The sequence below is a fragment of the Verruconis gallopava genome (assembly GCF_000836295.1).
Source record: "Verruconis gallopava strain CBS 43764 unplaced genomic scaffold supercont1.7, whole genome shotgun sequence".
Lineage (NCBI taxonomy): Eukaryota > Fungi > Ascomycota > Dothideomycetes > Venturiales > Sympoventuriaceae > Verruconis > Verruconis gallopava.
Window position 1 is genome coordinate 482021 of NW_015622143.1, and position 15688 is coordinate 497708.

The 15688-nt window shown below is 49.2% G+C and overlaps 5 protein-coding genes across 6 annotated transcripts; 3 read left to right on the plus strand and 2 right to left on the minus strand.

Annotated features, from left to right (window-relative positions):
- The first annotated feature begins 497 nt into the window (after positions 1-497).
- Positions 498-7063, plus strand: PV09_02817 (uncharacterized protein). Its single transcript, XM_016355918.1, has one exon. The coding sequence runs from the start codon at positions 551-553 to the stop codon at positions 7034-7036; it is 6486 nt and encodes a 2161-aa protein (XP_016216224.1). The 5' UTR covers positions 498-550; the 3' UTR covers positions 7037-7063.
- A 197-nt stretch (positions 7064-7260) lies between these two features.
- On the plus strand, positions 7261-8486 carry PV09_02818 (40S ribosomal protein S7). Its single transcript, XM_016355919.1, has 3 exons — positions 7261-7449; positions 7667-7749; positions 7803-8486. The coding sequence occupies exons 1-3, from the start codon at positions 7288-7290 to the stop codon at positions 8167-8169; spliced, it is 612 nt and encodes a 203-aa protein (XP_016216225.1). The 5' UTR covers positions 7261-7287; the 3' UTR covers positions 8170-8486.
- PV09_02819 lies at positions 8327-9614 on the minus strand. Of its 2 annotated transcripts, none has more exons than XM_016355921.1 (2): positions 9236-9614; positions 8327-9057 (listed from the first exon to the last, which is right to left on the minus strand). In XM_016355921.1, the coding sequence occupies exon 2, from the start codon at positions 8833-8835 to the stop codon at positions 8452-8454; it is 384 nt and encodes a 127-aa protein (XP_016216227.1). In that variant the 5' UTR covers positions 8836-9057; positions 9236-9614; the 3' UTR covers positions 8327-8451. The 2 variants fall into 2 exon arrangements, with proteins under 2 accessions (XP_016216227.1, XP_016216226.1); XM_016355920.1 differs by having other exon boundaries at positions 9110-9614.
- A 2177-nt stretch (positions 9615-11791) lies between these two features.
- Positions 11792-15078, plus strand: PV09_02820 (uncharacterized protein). Its single transcript, XM_016355922.1, has 5 exons — positions 11792-12421; positions 12663-12940; positions 13111-13147; positions 13202-13591; positions 13649-15078. Exons 1-5 carry the CDS (start codon positions 12391-12393, stop codon positions 14494-14496), a joined length of 1584 nt encoding a protein of 527 aa, XP_016216228.1. The 5' UTR covers positions 11792-12390; the 3' UTR covers positions 14497-15078.
- Positions 14794-15645, minus strand: PV09_02821 (peptidyl-prolyl cis-trans isomerase pin4). The gene is made up of 2 exons (XM_016355923.1): positions 15338-15645; positions 14794-15272 (listed from the first exon to the last, which is right to left on the minus strand). Exons 1-2 carry the CDS (start codon positions 15558-15560, stop codon positions 15118-15120), a joined length of 378 nt encoding a protein of 125 aa, XP_016216229.1. The 5' UTR covers positions 15561-15645; the 3' UTR covers positions 14794-15117.
- Between the last annotated feature and the right edge of the window lie 43 nt (positions 15646-15688).

The following is a 15688-nucleotide window of genomic DNA, read 5'->3' on the forward strand; positions in this document are numbered from 1 at the left end:
GAATTCAATGGTTTCTGGGTTGATTCCTGAGGCAAGATGTTCTTATGTAGCACTGATTGTTCAGCTACGTTGATTGTCTGAGACTGCATACTGTTCATTTTATTAGATGGGCAATTGAAGATGAAGAAGCACATACTTTCTCGACTGGAGCTCTCTCCTGTCTCGTTCTGCTTGCTGATTTTGTAGTATTGGACCAAAAGTGTAATAACCTATTCGCATTATAAGCGCATAAGATTTTTGGTCAAAGAATCAGGAGACACGTACTGGTGGCGATCCCACAGACTGTAACCAAAGCAAGCGGAAGAAGGCTTCGAGATGCCATGATGAATAAGCGAATGTTTGATTAAAGATGGATCGATGAATTTGCTTCACTGGATTTTCTCAAAGATAGCTTAGGATGATTACTAGGTTGGTAGCACGTGATACGCGTCATCATCGAGCTTCTGATTTGACGCGTCGCGACTTGCATGATTCTCGGTAAGCTCAAAGTCACCACCACCAAACATATGGATTTCAATCGCATATCTACAGGACATGACACAAAATCGTGATGAAGTCATGGCGGAGCCGCGGGTTTGTACTGGACTCAGATGATGAAGATGACGGAAGTGTAGAGAGTCAAGAGCAGGAAAGACCGCGCCAGTTCGACTTTGGTGTCTTGGTCGATAGAAATGGACAGACGAGTCCTTCGAGCGTCCGAAGGGAGTTGCTATGTGCGAGTAACAATAGTCAGACATCGCGGCCAGAGTTGAGTGGTGTAGGAGATGGCGATGAAAAGCACGGGATTAACAACTCAGAGGATGGATTCCAACCAATCGAACACGTCGAAAACCTTTTTTCACTTGACAAGACCGGCGATGTCTCAAATAGCCAGCGAACGTACATCAGGGAGGATGATTCTGAATCTTCTCCTCTCAGTTCTGTGTTGCCCGACGCCGAGGACATCATTTGTGGCGGACGAATTCAAGACTTCACACTTCACACTCATGAAGGATCTGGCGGCTCGCCCAGCTCATTACCACACTCGCCTAGTTTCAACAACTCTGATATTCTCTCGGGGATACAAGAGGGCGACTCAACAAGATCTGACTCATGCCGCAGTCAATGGGCTGGACCGCAGAGGAATTTTCGTCGAAGGACTGCGATCCAGATGCATCCTTACTTGATCTTGGATGGGCAATATGTAAAGGACATGCAAGAAAGAGGCATTCGACCTACGAGAGTCAGACAACCGTCACTCGCACGGCAAGCGTATCAGCAAGTTGATGCCAGTCAAAGCGACAGCGAGGAAGACTCGCAGTCTACTTTTCGAAGCTCTCCACCGCCATGTCTACCTCAGACCCGTCTTCGATCCAGCGAAATTCGCCCTGGTCCTACGCAACAACGCCGACGACAAGCTGAAGTGCATAAAACAACGTCTAATTCTCAAAGGCGTCGACATAGCCCGTTGCCTGCGCTTGACGAGATTCTCAAACAAAAGAGTCAACCACCAGCTACGTATAATGGCCGGAAGAGACGAAAACTGCAGAGTGAAACAAGTGATATGAAGGGTCAAGATGCGAGTGCCCAAACTCGCGCATCATCGGTAGAAAATCGGCATACAATGTTTGTGCATTCTCCAGATGTTGAAACCCCTCTATCCACAAGGTCTCTTTCTGAAGCGTCACAAGAACTATTATACGCTGTAGGACGTGGCGGTTTTCGCCTTCCAGTAGGCTTCTCTGAGCTGAAGCCACCCACGCCAATAGCTTCACCCAGCCAAGCGGTGGTGCGACGTGGGAGTCGTGATGATGCCAGTATAGAGACTAGCCCAGCTCCTCATATCTCGGCTGCAACACATATAGGTAATATGTCAGGAGCAAAATCAGACTCTGAAGAGGAACAAAGCTGCAGCGACGTATCATCTAGGAGTTCCGACATGCCATCTGAAACGGAAATGGAGAATGGAGAGCTTAAAGTAATACGACAGCGAATCAAAGGTGTTCTTCCGGCATCCTGGCTGAAGCTGGATGTGAAGGCACAAGAGAAAATGCCTACTCGCAGACCAGGGAAGCGTCGCCAGCAAGACTTTCGCTCTTCAGCTCAGCAACCAGGCTTGGCACGAAGAAGACTCAAGCCATCAAACTTCAGTCGCTCAGCAAGAGATACGCTGGAGGTATCTGCAGACGATGAGTTGGAAGACGAAATAATTACGCCCAGACCGAGACAGCTTGAGGAACGTTATCAGAAGTCTACGACCACACCCCATCCTGAGTTATCGTCTTTTTTTCCGAATGATGACCCAAGCGATGACATGGAGGAGAATACCATCGACTTTATGTTGGTCTCAGAACCTCACAGGAAGAGGAAGAAGCTGGGAACTATCCGAAGTCGCCAAATTAGCCTTCTAGATGCTTTTGATCAAGCTTCAAAGCGCAGCGGCATGCAGTCAGCAAGCAGAAAAGTAATTAAAAAGCGAACCAAATCAACTACACGTTTCAAGCCGCCGAAACTCAGCGTTCTCGACGTGATACCATCCAGTACGGAGACGGCAGCAAACATCCCTACGTTTCTAAAAATCGCTCGCCGTCAAGCCAAGAAGTATCCTGATCAGGCCAGAGAGAGGCCTGTCAAGAAGCTCATCCGGCTTCAAACTCGAGAGGATACATGCGATGCACAATCAGTTCTTTCAGATTGGCTGTCTGGTAGGCTCAAGCAAAGAACGCATTCTCTATCAACGTCTTTACGTAAACGACCGCCTCTTACTGAACGAGATCCGAACTCTATCAAAAGTTTATCGCTAACAGAAGCGAGTCCTTTCATTCCAATTTCGAGGACCGTTCGAAAATCTGAAGTCCTGAGTGAATCGATGGATGGACTCCCTACACAGAAGGAAACGGGTCAAAAAAAAAACAAGCGTCAAATTCAAATTTCGAAGCGTCCCGTCAGACAAAAGCCTCCACATATCCATACTGGCCAACTAGAAGCTGAGGAACATACTATGACTCTTGTACAGGATCGGTTACGATTTCAGCGCAATGTCTACCAAAAAGATCGGGCCTACAGTTCTGCCGAAAAGCCAGCTCTTCAACTACTCCCCCGAACGTTGGCCGAGTTGGAATCAAAGCTTGCAAGACGAGCCCAGGACAGTGCTGAGCCATTGGCAGATAGTGGCCTTACTGCTCGTTCTTCCTCTCAACCGCGTCCTGTCCGACATAGGAGATTACGCAAAATGAATCCAAATCGACTCGATATTGATACTGCTGCATATCGACAGCCAGATGAATATGTCCTCCCTGTCCCCCGCCGGTCGCCCAGCCATCAGATAGCGAAATGCGGCAGAGAAGTATTGCACGATCTGAATCCTTGGGGTATGCCATATGGACGCAATTTCGATGTTCTTCCTCTTCCTTCTGGCACTTACTTCCACGCCTCCACCTTCATTGGCAGCGGTAATTTCAAGAAGGCACTGAGCTGTCGCCTACATAATTCGAATGATCGCTTCGAGTCTCATAAAGTTATTCTCGCTGGTAAACACTTCTATTGGGGCTCCTGGAATGAAGAGCTTTCCAGGAACGTGCGCACGATTTTCGAAGAGACTAAAGCTTCTTTAACTACTGAGCTGCAGTCTGTTTCTCAACACACTCCGCAGGACCTGAGTTTGACCGGGTTTGATGCCTCTATTCGAAGTATTGAGGGTTTACTCATTGCAAATAGCGAATGGCTCTCATTTACTGACCCTGTCGATCGTTCCGCCTGCGGATATGCTTACTTAAACGAGCTCGAAGAGTTGCAGATGCTCATGGAGGAGCACTTTATCTCGAAAAATAACAGCTATTCTCGGGCTCTGCTTCGATTTATTGTACGCCTCTGTATAGTCACTGCCCAAATACTGATAATTGTGAGGGATGCCGAGATTTCTTCAGAAGAGAAACGCCGCTTCCTCAACTTATTGCAGCGTCAAGGAGGAACCATCATTTCTTATCTCCAAGAACGTGGTCTGGAGGAAATCCGAGCTTTCTATGAGAAAAATCAACGACATTTCTACAGAGAATCGGGCATCAGAGACGAGGAAGCTTCGATCGAGGCACTGGTCGTTCTCGTCCATACATTTGAAGCTATCGATATTCCTGAATTGGCCTTTTGGAAAGTTTTCAACACGAAGGTGCTTGAATCTGTAGATTTGACAGTTTACACCGGGTCTCTGGAAGTGGGATGGCTTAGCATATTTATGCTCTTGCCAACGTTCGAGATCGACATAGACGGCATACATAGACCCGGACGCCGCTTCCAGATTGCGTACGACAATTGGGATGGCGTGAAAAAGTTGCTGTCAAGAACTCTCGCATTGTACCATGCTTCGACATCGTTACCAGGAACTACGATTAATGATTACGTACGGGTCTTATTTCTGCGCTGTCATGATTTAATTCAAGCTTGGGCTTGGAGGAGATGTGAAAGCATTCTTGGGGTCATCTTCGACTTCTTTGCGAAGCGCGAATACATGTCGCTTGTGAGAGAAGACCGGCTTGGCTCAGCTCCATTCCTGGAGCAACTTGCAAGGGCACCTTTGTTGAATGCTAACGAGGACGAAAAGTCTTTCCACATTTTCCTTAAGATTACGGCTGTAGGACTGCAAAACATGCGTAGAGTGTATGTCGACACCAAGTTACGTAGCATATTGTGGCGATGGATTCCAAATCACAATCGAACACTTGACAAAGACAAAGAACTGCGGACAGAGGATCTCGACGCACTTCGAAACCAACACGACCTTCTGGCCACTTTGTACTGGGCCTCTCCAGTTGGATATCGTCCACGCATTGACCTCATTCAGAACTTGGTGGACCATTCTACGTCACATTTAGAAGCTTGTCGCATCAACATCAAGAGTTGGTCGAATCTTGCAAGTTTTCAACTCTCCACGGACGAGCCTGTACAGAATGTCGGTCCTTTTTCAAAGTGGCTTAGAGATGTGCTTGAGCAAAATGTCTTGACTTATCGCCATGCTAGGTCCGAACTTGAGGCTCAATACGAGACGGAGAGAATAAGGGGCAACAAAATCATGTCTGCTGAAAGTCTGGACATGATGATCTCGCGCAATCAAAATGGCATTATTTCGGCCTTGACTGAAGCAATAGCTGGAATGAGAGTGGCTTTGAAATCTGCTGTGAACGTGCCTGCAGCATGGTCGTTACTCCGCGATTCGAATATACCAATCGTGCTCGGCATGTTCGATGCCAAGAGTAAAAAAATAAACAAGTTCTTCCTAGAGTTGCTGGCCATGTTCGAAGCATTCATGGATCTTACAGACCGTCAGAATCTTGCATCAACGAGCCAAACCACAGATCAGGAAAGTCAAGACTACGGCGAATGGCCAGAAGAAGATGATGTTCCCCTTGGTAAAAGTCCAGCAGAGCAGATTCTTGATTATCTGCTTGAACAAGCAAGCACACTGCTTTCCAATATCTTTGGATCTGAAGTAGTGCCTGATGAGGAACTCTTGACCAAGATGGTAGAGCAATGGGCCCGACTTGGGATTATTATGGTACGAAGAAAACGCGCGACGCTTGAAACTTTCCTTGGCGATTATGGGAGACATTCGTGGTCGCAGCTACGGGATACATGCCAACGTCGCAAATATTCACCTTACTTTCTATCCTGTCTACTGAAACACGATCCATCTGCAATTAGGCAGCATCATGAGCGATTTTTAACAACCTGGATGTGCTCTTTGGTTGATCGAGAGGTTCAACTCAAGTTTCAGCACTTACTCACAGCCGATCTCCTCAACGTCTTTTCTGACAGTCCTCTGCTCAAAAACTTACCATTTACCCGAGTTTCAACTAGCGACGCGTATGCAATCTCTTCGGTAGAGCTACGTGAACGGCGACTGGCTCTACTATCTAGCGTGTTATCGAATATGCGTGATGAGTACCAGCGGAAATTGCAGTCAGAACCCGGATCAATACGAGGACTGCGTGCTGAGTACTCGTCTCTGCTCAGTCAGGTCATGCTTCAGATGAGAAGAAATTACGAGGATCTAAGGCAAGGCGAATCGATCATTGGATCATACGTAACATTTGTACAGACCATGATTGAGTTCATGCAGCAGTACACAGGTGATATTTGCCCAGTGGACAAGTACTTCACCGACTCTGCAGCCTTCCCCTTACCATCGAAGGACCCAACCTATCTTGTTGGCAGGCTAAAAAGCTATGAACAGAAGCTTAATGACACAAAGGGAATCAAACAATTAATCATGTTTGTTCAGAATGTGTCGGAACGGGCTGCCATCGACAACCAGCAAGAGTACCTAACAAGACAACTTTTGACGGCTATGGACGATTTCCTCGAATCTGAACACAGCCAGACATATCTCAGTTCAATAATGCTCCGGATCATCTTCCCAGTTTACATTGAAGGTTCTCTGAGTGACTCTTCAATGTGGATTTTAGCAAGGCCGTTTCTTAACGCGTGCAAGTCCTTGCTCAAAGACGCTATCTTTAAATTTAGTGCTCTCAACACAAGTAGCGCTCAAGCTGCAACGAGTACCATTATTAGCATCACATCATCTATGACAAAGGCTGCTTCTGCTCTCGAATTTTCTGCGGAAAACTCTTGGAAACCATATATACTGGCAACACTTAGCCTCATGTTTGAAGTTGCAACTGTATGCATTCCCTCCTTGGACTATATTCAGAGACGAAGAGGGCGAGTTGCAGCTGGAATAATGGCACTTAACTACTTCAAAGATTTCTCTCTATATGCAGCCAAAAGCGTTCTTGGGATGGGTGACGCGTTCCCTCCTATCTATGACGGCAATCATCCCAGCGCTGATTCCAGAACGGTGGAACTGAAGGCTTTTTGTGCGCAGAAATTGCAAGAAGATTTGAGGAGCAAATGGAGACATAGTCATGGGCGACACGAAGTGAGAAGAGGAACCACGTGGACGGAGTTACAAATCAATGTGGAGAGTCTTGATGAGGAGAAAGCCATCCTTGTTCACAGGATCGAGCAGTTCCATGAGGCCCTTGATAGAGCCAAGAGTTTATAGACACATATGACACTTAATGAATGTATGAATGCTTGAATACAAATATTTTGGGCGCAAGTTCAAAACCTCAGACGGTTTCCATGTGTTTAATTAGAAAATCTAAGACACGCAAATGCCTAGTGCCTACTCGTTCAGAGCTGTGATATTGATCACGTGATTTTACGCACGGTCCCCCACAAATCGATATCTTGTGCCCGAACTTTTTCGACTTCATTTTTCGACTACATCTCCGTACCATCAATACCGCAAAGATGTCGTCGGCTGCACTCAACAAGATCGCGCCAAACAGCCCCTCGAGGCAATCGCCTTCCGAGATCGAGACCTCAATCGCAAATGCCCTGTACGATCTCGAGACGAACATCCCGGACATGAAGTCTGCGTTGCGTCCTCTCCAATTCGTGTCTGCTCGCGAGGTAAGATAAGATCATGTGCGGCACTAGGATTGTATCACATATCTCCATGTATGGATTTGGCACACATCACTGGGATAGCCTCCACTGGCTCAACTGGATGATATTTTGTGCGTACGTGTGTGCGTACATATGCGTGATGATATCTGCTACAATCTGATTGAGGAGGCGTTTGGGCACTGGGCGGCAAATGATTTTGCTGACACCAGGACTCCTACAGATTGAGGTCGGACATGGTCGCAAGGCTATCGTCATCTTTGTTCCGGTCCCCTTGCTCCCAGGCTGGCACAAGGTGCAGCAGCGGTATGTGAGCTCCTTGCAATATGCGTTTCATTTGAAATACTGATTATCTCCAGTCTCACTCGCGAACTTGAGAAGAAGTTCTCTGATCGCCATGTTCTCATCATTGCCTCTCGCCGCATTCTCCCCCGACCGAAGCGCTCAAACCGCTCGCGCAACTTGCAAAAGCAGAAGCGGCCCCGATCACGTACTCTTACCGCTGTTCACGACGCTATTCTACACGATCTCGTCTACCCGGTTGAGATTGTCGGCAAGCGTCTGCGAACCAAGGAGAACGGCGAGAAGGTACTTAAAATCGTGCTTGATGAAAAGGAGAGGGGTGGTGTCGACTACAGACTCGACACATACTCTGAGGTCTACAAGCGATTGACGGGCAAGGGTGTCAACTTCGAGTTTCCACAGAGTGGTGCTGCCGAGTACTAGTTTGTATCAGTAGCCGTGGAGCTTTGACATTAGTGGCGCTATCTATGGTCATAGCTGCGAAAATTGCATTTGTGCTGTAGTCCTGCGGGAGCGCACATAGACACGGCGCCAAGGCGCATGAAAATGGCATGGTTGCATGAAAAATTTCTAGACTTTCCCTCTCGACTGCTCTCTGATTCCTGTTCAGCTCCAATAATCGCAGTCGCAAATAGCAATTCATATCATGACATGTCAGAGGTGTTTATGCTTAACTATATGCTCGCCTGAATGATTTCCGGTTGATCATCTTCTGCTCAATATACCAAGTCCAACTTTGCTAACTTTGAGTACATCTCTATATGTGAGGCTTATCCTAGTACTTCTCTCGCTTACGCCACCACTAAGCTCGAATGTTTTCTTGTTCCCCAACAATTCCCAATTAGCTATCCTATCTGCCGAGAGGTTATCGTCTCGAGTAATGGGAGAAATGCCATGCAACAAACTTGTGTACGCCTCTCCCTTCGTGACCAGTAACGAGCCCGGCTCTTGCAGGATCCTATATTTCACCTCTCTCTGCTCTTCAACCTCATCACCAACGCGCTTCTCGTATATATCAAGTACGATAGGTGCTCCCAAACTAATTGTAGCCACAACTGGTGAATACGCGGCGCCATCTTCATGAGGCATGATGCCCTCGCCTGGATGGTATTCATTGATAAGGACATGATTCGCCTCGTTATGTTTTGTGCCTTCAAAGATTGCAAGGCCCTTAAAGCGTTCACGAATGGGTGGATAGCTTGTCAGCCATTCAGGGAGCGGCGCGGATATGAGGGTATTGTTTGCGGCGAGCGCTGAAGGGTGAGCTTGCAGCCTACGCTTAGAGAGCTGCACCCATCTATTCGCAGGGATCTATTGTGGCGTCAGTGGAAGGGCCAGCTGAATCATCGAGCATGGCATATACCAGCCTTCTGGAGTATGTACTGCTCTTCGCTTGGGCTTATAAAATTGGGTATGTAGTAGAAGGATGACGGCAGGCCTGGTATCCGGCTGGCTGCCAGGTCGGAAGAGGATCGCGACGCTGACATACTTGCTTCGACTAAGTGCATAACCGGAAGTGTGAGATCTGCCGTTTTTTTATTCTTTTTCCTTTTTTTTTTCTTGTTTCTCTTGAGGCCGAATATTCGGGGAAACGAATAAGTTAGCCCAGATCTAGTGGGTGCAGTGCTAGGGCTGAGCCGCGGATTCGGCTGGTTTGGTGGGTTTTGTGTTTCCGTTTAGTTCGCACCGAGTCGCAGCTTTGAACGGCCAGAGGATCGTCTATCGGTTTAGGCGTCACAGGTTTCAACACAGTCATTCCGAATTGCAGCGACGAATGGTCTCTGCTTGCGAACACACTCGGTAGGCGCTTTTGCGAGCCTCTTCAGCCTTGAGATTGAAGAACGTCTGCAAAAGTTTGTGGTCGCGTTTGTTTACATAAGAAAAAGCATAAAAATTTATAAAATCGGGTCATGATTGCCTCTTACCATCTAGCACGTCTAGAGTCCGTTTTGATCTACCAATAGTTGACAAAGAAGGACTAGATTGGAGATCTTGTTTTCTCAATCTAGAACGCATTTCTTTGCTCCGGAGGGAAGGGGCTTTTACACCTGGCTAGTGTAGCAGTGATTTCTCCCTCTTGATGACAACTTAAATATATTAGCGAAGGATGAGGAGAGTTTTGAGAGAGCACTGGTCACCAATAAATGGGTCTTGTCTGATTGCTTCTACCCGGTTCGCCTCTACGTACTTGGTTTTAAAACTATTGCTTGGGACAAGAACACCTTTTGTTTCCGAACATAAAAGGAGTGCAGATCTCATCATAGTATTGTAACGAGTATCTGCCTTTGCAGTTTGTATGTAAATCTAAGAAATGGAATGCTTGTATATCAAATTAATGTTGGAAAATATTGCCATTTGAATCAACATTGGCTAGAGCACCGCGTTAGTCTGTGAGCCCAAGACCATCTCCCTTCATAGTTCGATCAGGTCCATGGCTTCAATACAGAATGGAGCATCGCTGGAATTTCAAAACTACGAAAGATAAATTCAGACAGAAAGGGCATCCCAGGTTCTTACCAATCCAGCCATAGGACATAACCATCATTGATAGAGATGGCCTTTTCGGAAGCCTTTTGTGACATTCTCGCTGTACGAAATTAAGGGAAGAAGCCGATGGCATGACAACCGTCATCCTTCAAGCTCTGCTCCTAACTTGAGGTTTGACGTACCGGCATAGGCGACAGGGTATCGAAGGATGGAGACTATGCCAAAGATAATTGCTCTTAATGTAAATGAGCCCCTTTGGTGCTCACCGTATTCAGAAAGTAGCCCATCGTTCTAGTCCCCTACTCGCTAGTGCGCACTTGGCCATTGCCGTGACAGACATGGCGCGAATGTTCTGAAGTTAAGATGCCACCATTCGCATCCTTTGCCTCTTCAATCGGTTTCGCGAAGGACGCAGCGCACTTGGATGGAAGGTATCCCGGCCTGACATGTTTATGCTGAAGAGGGGGGGAAGATGGATGACGTCGTTGAAGACAACGTGCACGTAACTCCGGAAACCTAGACCAGGTCACCCTGGAGTGCCAAAAGGCAGCGATGTGTGTTACATAGCCGCAAGGCCGTGAATTCTGGGATCACAGATTGCTCGAAGACGATTGGGCAGGTATTGGGGTCAAAAAGAGACAGTTGTGCTAAGCAGGACAGTGCATCAAGTTCCAGCAGCGCGCTCTTCCAGCCGGCGGCTTCTTTAGCCTTGGACCCTGGAAAGGGGGTGATGATCACCTCAACCGCCGCTCCTGATCGTAAGATTTGACGTTTCGTCCCACGCGTTTCCTCCTATTCGGAGCGTCAGGCCAACATGCGGGCGCATACACAGCAGGTTCAGCTTCGAAATGAAGGGCACAGGCTGTCAACTACTGGCGGGCATCACCGCAGGCAGTTCCAGAGGGTGATCCATTGGGAGTTGATATCCAAGACGATGCACGCACGCCGCGGCTTTTGTCCCTGAAGGCCCCGCATTGGGTCGCTGCAAAGGTGGCCGATGGCTGTGGCGCCGGCTCAGGTGCCCATGCGGCCCATCAGACCGGGTGATTGTGGGGTCAGGGAGAAATTTTGGCCATCCGTCGCCCTCATCTTCGGATCTACCACAGCGGAGACGGCAGTGAGGGAGCAGACAGCATCGGATTGAGAAAGGGCTATTCGTCGGTCCACCTCCGTGAAACCGCTGTTGAGCGGGAAGAGGCCAAGATATGACTGTGCAACGAAGGACAGGTCAAGCAGAGAACGCAAGAAGAGGGGGGGGGGGGGTTGGGGAGGCATCGGTACAATCAAGAGGGCCTCGGACAAGTTGGACCAAAAATGGATGGTCCAAGAGGCATGTACAGTTAGTGACGTGTGATGGAAATGGGCTTGTGATCGGCATCGCAGCGGTCCAGGAGTCGTGCTCGATCCGAACGATGAGCAGTAGCGAGTGAGAAGAAGATCGGGCCAGCCTTCACGGTACAGTGGGTGCGCGGTACAAAACGAAGCGGCAGCAGCAGCAGTGTCGAGCCCAACGATTGGTACCATCATGAAACTTAATCCTGCTATGATCACCAGGAGGAGCAGCAGCAGCAGCAGCAGCAGCAGCAGCAGCAGCAGCAGCAGCAGAAGTAAGCATACCAAGTAATGTACCAGCAGCAGCAGAAGTCGAAGTAAACGAAGCCACACACACCGACCATCCGACCAACCCTTCGCTTCCTCTTCCCTAAGTTCGCTCTCCTCCACACCCCATCGTTCTTAACTCTCTGCCCGCCGTCCTCGTCCCGCCGTCACCTTGCAAAGTCTCACTTCATTGCGTGCTCCATAAACATCCATCTTGCTCCCATCCACGCGACCCAGTCTTCCGTTGTCGCATATTGCCAAGGATTTTTTTTAGCAGCATCAAGTATCGCGCAGGGTTAAATCCATTGAGCTCGGCTTGTTCCCTGCGCATGTACTCGCCCATTGCTCACGCACGCAAACCAGACACACCGCATTTAACCAGCACTTTTATCTTACGCTGCCGCACACAACACGCTCTCGATCGACCGCCATCCTGCCGTACTGGTTGTCTCTCTGCTCTGCACCTCCTTGACACCCAAGCACCACACGGCTCCGTCCTGCTCCAGTGAGCGACCTCCAAACAATAGCGACCGGCCAGACCGGTATTCGCACGCAATCATGGCCTCTCTCTCAGACCCGACCCAGCAAGGTTTGTTATCTCTTCTGTTTCCAGCATGACGCCTACAGGCCCACTTTGTCTGCCTTCCTCTCTTCATCATTCAGTTCTTCCCTTCCTCTCGTTCCTTCGCGCGTGCCCAAAGCTCCGGTCTTAGCGAGCCGCCCTTGTTTCACAAAGACGACCTACGTGCGACAGCGGCGACGGCCCGACACAGAGTTTCGAGCCTGCCTGGCCAGATAAGAAGCTGACTGCCTTTGTTTGATCCATATAGACCGCCGACCCTCCCCCATCGGCCTGACTCTCGCGCAGTCGAACAACCCTTTTCGAAACCCTAGAACCGTGTCCCCTGGAGCGCTATCGCCCGCACTCCCTTCTCCCGCAAATGCTCCCGGTGTGAGCCCTCGTCTATCGCCGACGAATCCTTTTCTTGCAGCGCACGAGCTTAGCAGTCTCCAACAAACTACGAACAACCCGGCGACCACCATGCCTCAGTCGACAACGCAACCGCAGCAGACCTCTTCCGTTGATAAGGATACGGCGCAGCTTTTTGTGAGTCTTACTTGTAGTTCGTAGTCGGCTTGCAGTCGTGTTTTCCGCAGCAACAACTATATGAGTGATTGCCAAAGTCCAAGATCTGTACAGGGTCACTGAAGGGCACTGGAGTCTTGACTATGCGAAAACTATAGAAAAATCGCTTGCTAATTCTTTGTTCGCTGCAGCATAGGTTGACTCTTGTCGATACCGGTCCACCAGCTGGTATGTCCGCTCCGTCATAAACATTCCCACAACAGTACTAATCATGGATATCAGGTGCCCCGCTCACCAAAGTCAACACCAACAACTCCCTGAATGGACAACCGCCTAGCAGTCATAAACCCTCACGATCGGACGAGATGGAGCGACGACGCGACCCACGGATGCGTCCCCGCCCTCGACCTGATCCCAAAAAGGAGCTTGATATTTTTGCCAGTCCTGAAAAGGTGGAGAGGCGTCCGCGCCGTAATTCAGAGTCTTCTGTTATAAGTAAGTCGTCTATGACTGAGGAAGAGCGACGACGACGCGAGCGAAGGCGACGCGAGCAGGCAGAGCGGGGCGGCAGCAAGGACCGAAGTGGCTCGAAGCATAGATCGTCCAGACGGAAGCCACGAGGAATGGATTTGATCGATCGCTTAGATCAAACCGGTATATACGGCGCAGGATGTAAGTGGCCTTGCTACGAACCCCTCCGGGTCAAGGACGACACTAATTCGACTCAAGTCTTCCACCACGATGGTCCATTCGATGCAGTGAATCCGCATCGTAACCGTAGAAAGGATGGACGTGCTCCAATGCAAGCTTTCCCAGCAAACTCTGCCAATATGATGCTTGGTGGATCAGGACCACTAAATAAGAATATCGATTTGGAACGCTTCCATGGCCGAGGCGCAGAAGGCTTTACGGATTTCGGTAATGTTGGCTTTGACGAGAGCAAAAAGTCGGCAGTACTTTCGTTTGATCCGCTTGCTCGTGTCGATCCAGTCCACGGCGAGGAGTCGTACGGGCTTGGCACATCAACATTCTTAGAAGGTGCTCCTGCCTCGCGCAAGGCAATCGAACGACGAGAATCCGAGACCCAAGCCGAGATGCTTCAAGGAGGTGGATTGCAGCGCAAGAAGTCATTGGCACAGCGCATTCGAGGCATGTCCCGTCGTGAATACGATGGAGAGAGGTCGATGATTCGTGCTAATGGTCCTCGATCGCCAAACTCGCCTGGCACACCAGCTATTCCTGAGCGCTTGGTTCAGAGTGCGGGTGGTCCATCGCGAGCTTCTCAAGGCGACAAAAACCCCTTCGACACCATGTACGATGACGCCTTCGATAAAAAGGGCGCTGCAATCAAGATGGCAGAGCAGGAGAGGGATAATGAAAGGGAGGTGTCAAAGTCCGGTCGCGCCAGAGCACCAAGTTCACCACAGCAAGCTAGCTTAGAGCAAAGGTTGACTGCAGACGGTGCCGGTGACGAGATGGACAACAAGAAACCCAGCGGTGGTTTCCTCAACCGCGTGAAGAGCTTGAAAAGTGGTCGAGGAGGGCGTGGAGGTCGACACGGCAGAAGCGAGTCTTAAACATTGATCCCACATTTGTGCTTGCGGAACCGTTAAGACAAAATAGCGGATACATTCTTCGAACGAATGGGATGCAATTATGAAGAACGCATTTGCGACATCAAGTCCAACACATTCGGATCGCCCGCTGGAAAACAGCAGTGGTGGCAGCAAATCCCAAGGAGTGGTCGCTGTCAAGTTGCAAAAGCATTAAAGATGGAAGAATTGGCAAGTACACTTTGCACCAGTTACAACAATGGTGCTTTTCTTTGTTTTCGATAAGTTTCTTATTTCTTATAACGATTCGCATGTCCATGCGAGGATGATGAGCACATCTCATTTGTACGCGGCGGACTGGCGCTTGTAAGCAGCGAAGTGTGATGATCACAGCAAACAATGCCTCTTGGGAAAGTTGAACAGAGTGTGGTATCTACGCGTCACGAAGAGGAAGAAGTCAAACGACTTCTGGTTCGCACCCATTCTTCGCGTAACGACGAGTTAGCACGGGAAAAGGGTACAGAGAAGGCGCCGTTTGCGATAATCAATACAAAGTTGTTCATGATGCGTCATTGCTCATCGTCTTGAGCCCAATCTTGATACACTTCACGCAACGCTGTCATCAGATTCGACGTCGTGAATTTCTTACTTTCGGCCCTCCACCATCATAATGTGATAACCCTCTCTCGTCTTCACCTCGCCCCACTTAGGGCTTGCCGTCGTACTTGGCTCCAACGTGTACGCTACATCCTCGAACTCTTTGATAAGGCTTCCTCGGGTTTTCCAGCCCAACGATCCACCTGAAGGCCGTTAGCTCGCAGCCCGAGATCGAGCTCTCCATGAATCAATGTGTCTAATCGCTCACCTTGCCGTGCTTTGTCTTCAGAGAACTCCCTAGCCACTTCGTCAAACTTGGCGCCATTTCTTAACTTCTCGAGCGCTTCTTCCTTCTTCGAGTGCTTCTCGCACAGGATGTGGCGGACGTTGATGGCGTTTGCCGGCTTCAGCTTTGACTTGTCCTTGCTGGAACCTTCGTCCTTTGCATCCTTGACTTTGGCTTTGCTTGCGTCCCCACCTTTCTTGCCCATGTCGCCAACGTTTGCTGTGGTTTTATGTTCGGCCTGGTGGTCAGCAGCGGTACGCGCTCACACTGATCGGAAGCTGCGTTGGATGTGGGGCGGCGGCCAGATTGGGAAACATGCACGTGCGGACTCCC